Genomic DNA, 6,724 nt, shown 5'->3' on the forward strand with positions numbered 1-6,724 from the left:
GATTAAAAAAAAAAAAAAAAAAAAAACCTCCTTCCAAATCTCTCACTCCAGTCCTTCAGAACTCTCTCAAGTTCACTCATCATTCTACCTTATTCTCTCACCTCTTTCTGCTTTCTAATCTCGCCTATTTTAAGTCGATTTCAACCTTTTTCTCCTATGGTTTTAATGTAATATTAGAGATCCACTGATCCAACAACGTTTGCATAGTTGGACCTGTTAGTCCTCGACAACCGTATTAAGGTAGGTAGTACTAAAAAGATGTTTTTTCGTAATTTCACTTCTCTTTTCAGACAGCTTTGAATCCATTGACGCACTCCCAAAGACCAACATCCAGATTCACGAGAAGAGGCATCCTCTTAAAAAATACATATATATATATATATAAAAAAAAAATCCCTTTTCTGATAGATCTAAGCAACAGATGGTAAACCCGTACAAATTGGCACAATTCCCTAACTGCAGAATTTGAACGTTAAGAGCAACTCAGTTCGATCTCTGATAATCTATATAAATAAAATTGTAGATTTGTCTGTACATTGTTTAGAATCGTGAAATTTTTAGTTATTCTTACTCCTTATGCATCCACGATAAAAAATCCCTTTTCTGATAGATCTAAGCAACAGAGGGTAAACCCGTACAAATTGGCACAATTCCCTAATTGCAGAATTTGAACGTTTAGAGAAACTCAGTTTGATCTCTGATATTCTACAGGGTGGTTCGTGATTTGCGAACCACGCTTATATCTCAGAAACGGCTGGGAATTAAGGGATGAAATAAACGGCATCATGTAGATGAAATTTTGATGCTGTCTGTATGTCTGTCTGTCACACTAAATAGACCTTTGGTTGTCCTCTTTTCACGAGAAAACGGCTCGACCGATTTTGATGAAATTTTTGCGGTTATTAAGAAGAGTACTCCGGGTGACATAGGCTACTTGAAATTTTCACATTACATCCTGATTCAAAATGGCGGCGGTTCAAAGTTATGCCTGTTATGCTGCACTGTGGGACATGTCAGGGAGCGCGTAGCGCGACCGTGTGTGTGTGTGATGGGTGTGGTGTGTGTGATGGGTGTGTATGTGTGTGGTGTGTGTGATGGGTGATGTATGTGGTGGTCCCATTCCCATACAAAGGACGGGTCAACCACTAGTTAATAATAAACAAATTTGACATGGAAAAAAAACATCTGCTTTTGTTTTTACCTTTTGTCTTCTTCTATTTTTTTTTCTTCTATTTTCCTTTTTTGTTCATGATAATTCGTAGATTTGAGCCAATATGTACGAGAATGTAAAACTAAACAAAGGGTAGAGAAGTATAGTAGTGAGTTAGTAGTTACCTTTTTGATTTACAGATGATCGTGTTTTGGACTTGAAAACAATTTATTTACAAAAACTAGAACAACCGATCGATAGACAGGTTGCTAGCTAAAGAGATGTTAGAAAAACTAATTCAAACAAAAACCATGAATTTTTCTCCTGAGGTCAACTGCTACTGTTCTTGTATCAAGTTTAACTTTACTACTGAAAGCCGAAGCAAAAGTTCATTCTTCATACAGTAATGAAACCCTGAAATCAAAAGAAAAGAAACAGTTTGCTGTGATACAATGAGCATGAAACAAAAACTGTCCTTCATTAACTTTTGTAGCTACAGGGACACGAAGTTTCGACAGAAAATATCTCCGTCGATCGGGGTTTGTACTTGGAAACTTTAGGTAAAAGCCACCATAATCTTCAGATTAAGGGTCAATTCTTCATGTAATTAGTTCAGTCTAGAAATGCTCTATAGATAAAAAGCAAAACTTATACACAATTCGTTCTCTTCAAATAAAAAGCGAAATCAATTTTATTGTTTACGATATTAAACACATTCAATATGTTACAAGTTAAATGCGGGAGGGGACACACTTACATATTTAACTAAAAAAAAAAAAAAAAAAAAAAAAAATGGAAAAAACTCAAATCGAGGTTTTGAAAATGGGGGTATTGAAAAGACCCCTAAGTGAACATGGAAAATACTTCAATCGAGGATTTGAGAATGGTGGTATTGAAAAGACCCCTAAGGTTTGACAGTACAATGTTGATTTTATGTTGGCCCATTTTTGGACACTTTTTGTACATCTTTCTATACAAGGGCCTTTCAACATGAAACCATAGACTTAAAAGTAACCTATACAGTGCAATTCAAGTACAAAAATTTACGAGATCACAATGGAAAAGGCTGGTAAATAAAATACAAGCATGGATTTATTAAAATCGCTGGTTAAAATTTCCTCCTTGATTATTTCCAGGGTTATTATACATCATGTGATTATGGTATTGTTGTTGTTGCTGCTGTTGCTGGGCTTGCTGTTGTTGCTGTTGAACCTGCTGGTAAAAAAATCTTTTTATTACTTTAACCATAATTCACTTTTCCATTTGAAACATCTACACATACCCACCCTTCTGCAACATAAATATGACCTATATTGAGGTAATAAAACTTAGGATTCCCTAGTCAATACTGCTGCAGGTAAGGTGGGTGATTGATGAAGTGCAAACAAATGGAAAAGTTGAAAATCAATAGCATGGATAACCAAGGTTAAAAACAAATATTCTTTCATTGAGATTGAAAATTTTGACATGACCAAAAATTAAAAAAAGGTTAACATGAAAACAATTAGAAATAAAAAGACAAAGATAGCAAATATTACTTACCATTCTAAAATAAAATGATATAAGTAGGCTTGTAAGATTTGCAACTTTTCCATCTGGAGCATAGATAACTGAAGCTTCAAAATATGATCAAATATTCAAGAATCATATCAAAAATGTATTTTTTACAGATTAAAAAATGAGTGAAAAAACATAAAGAGGGTGTAACTACAAGAATACTTTGTCAACAGTCTAAAATTGGCACTTGTAAATTACCCTATAATTTAAGCCCTTCAATTGCCATATAACATTTTATGTCAAGATAACAGGGCCCTCTTTAAAGGCCTATTTAACACTTTGCATTTGGGTGAACTAGGAAGATAACCAGGAACATTATTTGATGTTTGAATAAGGATTTATTTTTATTATTTCTGTAAGATTTGCAACTTTTCCATCTGGAGCATAGATAACTGAAGCTTCAAAATATGATCAAAGATTCAAGAACCATATCAAAAATGTATTTTTTACAGATTAAAAAATTAGTGAAAAAACATAAAGAGGGTGTAACTACAAGAATACTTTGTCAACAGTCTAAAATTGGCATTTGTAAATTACCCTATAATTTAAGCCCTTCAATTGCCATATAACATTTTATGTCAAGATAACAGGGCCCTCTTTAAAAGCCTATTTAACACTTTGCATTTGGGTGAACTAGGAAGATAACCAGGAACATTATTTGATGTTTGAATAAGGATTTATTTTTATTATTTTCTTGTGCACTATGACCATCATCTCTACATAAAAGGACAAAGGTAACTTCTTTGTTCTTTCACCAAGTCTCATATTGGTTCCTACGTGCAGTTGTGACAATGTAGAAGCACAACACATGTCTTTAAGCCCACTCGGTTAGGATCGGTGTTGATTCATTAAATTAATACCATGTTTGGGGTCACATTCAGAGATAAACAATGATTCAAAATGCCTCGTTCTGAATGGTTGATTACCATAAGTGTTTATTATCAATATCTTGAAGTATGGGCCTGGATCTAAGCCTGTTCTGATCTTCAAGTACCCTGTGCACTATGACCATCATCTTTACATAAAAGGACAAAGGTAACTTCTTTGTTCTTTCACCAAGTCTCATATTGGTTCCTACGTGCTGTTGTGACAATATAGAAGCACAACACATGTCTTTAAGCCCACTCGGTTAGGATCGGTGTTGATTCATTAAATTAATACCATGTTTGGGGCCACATTCAGAGATAAACAATGATTCAAAATGCCTTGTTCTGAATGGTTGATTACCATAAGTGTTTATTATCAATATCTTGAAGTATGGGCCTGGATCTAAGCCTGTTCTGATCTTCAAGTACCCAATCAACCCAAAAGTAATAAGCTGATTCACCTAAAAAAAATGCCTATTAAACTGTTCCAATCTTCAGGTAACCAACACAAAAATGATCAAGACCAACTCCTTTTCATTCTAAATGTGATATACCCGCTGCCCCTTCAAATAACCAAGGAAAAAACAGTCTTAGGGTATCGACGGAACGAGGAATTCAAGATGAAGCACAAAGATACACATTCTTATGAGACCGCGCAGAACGAAGTGTTCCAAAGATTCAAGATAAATTTCAGAAACAATGTTTCAGGAAAAAATTTTCAAGATCAAAATAATTTGTTTTAGAGGCAAATTCAATGATCAGCTTGGAAATCTTTCTGGAAAATTCAACCTCGTTCTGCATGCGCTTCTTTCTGGATTTTCGCCTGAAGCTTCATCTTGAATTCCTCGTTCTGTGGGCACCCTAAGGAAAACATGCAACTGTCAAGTATAATGCCTACCCTGTTGATGAGGGGCGTAGAAGGTGAGAGTAGAGTAGTTTCACAGTATAGATACCTATGTAAAATAAGTACAACGAAAGCTGCTGAATCTAATAGAACAAAGAAATACAGTTTTCTCACAAAAGGGAAGGTTCACCCAAAGCGTCATAGGAAGGTTATCCCCATGTTTGTGCTGTCAGAGCACGTCATTACGGCTGGACAATAGAGACCAACTTTCTGGAAGATAACGCCCGTGCAAAATTAATTTATAACTTACCTAAACTAGATTATGGTATCTCATAACTTGTACTCAGCAATTTTAAAGAAAATTACTTATTTTTTTCACTAGAAACATAAAATTTTGAAGTTGCGAAATGAAGAAAAAATGGCCGCTTGACGTTTTGAGGAGAAGCGAGAAGCCAAATAAAAATAAAAATGACGTCATTAGTTCATCTGCGCATGCGTGAGAAAATGCATTTGTATCGAGGTATAAAATATGAGGGATTTTTCTTTGAAGGGATTTAAAACTTTAAATGCCCACACCTCTCCTTTTATTATTCAAAATTTTTGAAGAATAAAAAAAGGACAAGTTACCTAAAAAAAAGATGATTGATGAATGAAATACCTTCATCTAATATCCAGCATCATTACATAAGAACAAACTAAAAGAGAAGTATTTTCCGACGCGTTTTTATCCTCTCCATTGATTTATCCCGAAACTTTTCCGACCGTGTGCAGGCCGCCTTATCAGCTGATTTTTGCATAAAAAAGAAAACAAAAAACAACACAGAAAAGAAATGGCGACGTATTGGGGAGATACAAAAAATGAATGGAATTCCTGAAGTGTTTTTGGTTAAAATTAAAAGTTTATTAATTATGTAATTTATTGATCCTTTGTAAGTATGAATATAACGTGAATTTGTCCTTTTATCTGTGAAACATCCTGCCACTAAAATGGAGCTTGATCAAGAGACTGTGTACGGTACTCATGATGATTCTCATATTGTTATGTCAGAGAAGGTCCAATCCTTGGCTGGGAGTATCTACCAAGAGTTTGAAAAAATGATAACCAAGTATGACGAGGATGTTGTCAAAGACCTTATGCCCCTGGTGGTCAATGTTTTGGAATCACTCGACTTGGCATTCACAGAAAATCAAGAACATGAAGTTGAGTTGGAGCTTCTACGAGAAGACAATGAACAGCTGGTCACACAATATGAGAGGGAGAAACAGCTACGGAAAGCTGCAGACCAGGTAATGAGGGGCACACTATGGGATGGGCATGCTATGACAGACCTGTAAAGTCTAACGTACTTGAATGGTTCACTGCTACAAAAGAGGTGTCAAAACACCACTTCTGCTCTGTGTGCTAGGCAGTAATACCATTAACAACAGTGACGGGTATAAAACTCAGACTTGTAACATCAACAGTGTACTTAGCAGGGGGTTGGTGGTTTGAGCCTACAGCAGTTTTTTTTTTTTTTTCATTCAACTGCACTTTATAACTGCCAAGGTGTTTCAGTGACAGGGGTTTTACCCTCTGTCCAGTGACAATCTATGCACCCTTTCACATAGACCTCACCCAGCCTGAGAAGGGCTGGGAAAAGTCAGCATCATGTGATTGACAAGTTGGTCACCCATTTGGATACTAATACTAACCAAGCACCATGTTGCTTAACTTGAGTGTAATCCATCAGGACCAAGCATATTCAACATGCTATTGCTGCTGCCTAGTCATGTCTAATGAGTAATATCTACTTTGACCATAGGAAGTATGACTTATTTCAATCTCTAGTTCTTCCTTTCTAAGCATGCCATGAATCATAAACACTTTTTGGGTAATAAGTTTGATATCAAATGCTTGAAATAGATTATCATGTCAACTGCCTAAAGGAAACTAACATAGAGGTCAAAATCTGGTTTAGATAGTCAAAAAGCAACAACCATCTTGAGACTGCCTTCCCATGACTGTGTTATCTCCTATAGGTTTGTGTGTTACTGTGTTATTTTTACTGTGTACTTCTGACCTTGGACTGTATCAATGTAAATTAGTAGGACTCTGTAACTCCTGTTACTGACATGAAACTGATTCTATAGGAAACTAATAAGAATACTGTGTTTACATTGGTCTGATGACTCAATGCTCAATAATCACCCACCACCACTAGGTTACATAATCAACCAATTTTGATTCTTGATTTTTTTTTTTTTTTTTTTTTTTTTTTTTTTCCTCACTTTTTTTAAGAACCCCACCTCATTGGGACCCTCCCTTTT

The 6,724-nt window shown here is 35.4% G+C and overlaps 2 protein-coding genes across 2 annotated transcripts in view; one reads left to right on the forward strand and one right to left on the reverse strand.

Moving 5' to 3' along the window:
- Positions 1 to 4,867, reverse strand: part of LOC103524604 (RNA-binding protein 12) — a 36,763-nt gene extending 31,896 nt beyond the window's left edge. Inside the window, exons 1-2 of the mRNA XM_026819970.1 lie at positions 4,728 to 4,867; positions 1,336 to 1,564 (exon numbers count right to left, since the gene is read on the reverse strand). The gene's annotated coding sequence lies outside the window, so the exon portion shown is untranslated. The remainder of the gene's footprint in view (positions 1 to 1,335; positions 1,565 to 4,727) is intronic.
- A 380-nt stretch (positions 4,868 to 5,247) lies between these two features.
- Positions 5,248 to 6,724, forward strand: part of LOC103524623 (C-Jun-amino-terminal kinase-interacting protein 3-like) — a 29,281-nt gene continuing 27,804 nt past the window's right edge. The window contains exon 1 of the mRNA XM_026819891.1: positions 5,248 to 5,704. Within this exon, the coding sequence (XP_026675692.1) occupies positions 5,405 to 5,704 (300 nt within the window). The 5' untranslated portion in view covers positions 5,248 to 5,404. The remainder of the gene's footprint in view (positions 5,705 to 6,724) is intronic.

The sequence above is a fragment of the Diaphorina citri genome, unplaced genomic scaffold (assembly GCF_000475195.1).
Source record: "Diaphorina citri unplaced genomic scaffold, Diaci psyllid genome assembly version 1.1 scaffold6, whole genome shotgun sequence".
NCBI lineage: Eukaryota > Metazoa > Arthropoda > Insecta > Hemiptera > Psyllidae > Diaphorina > Diaphorina citri.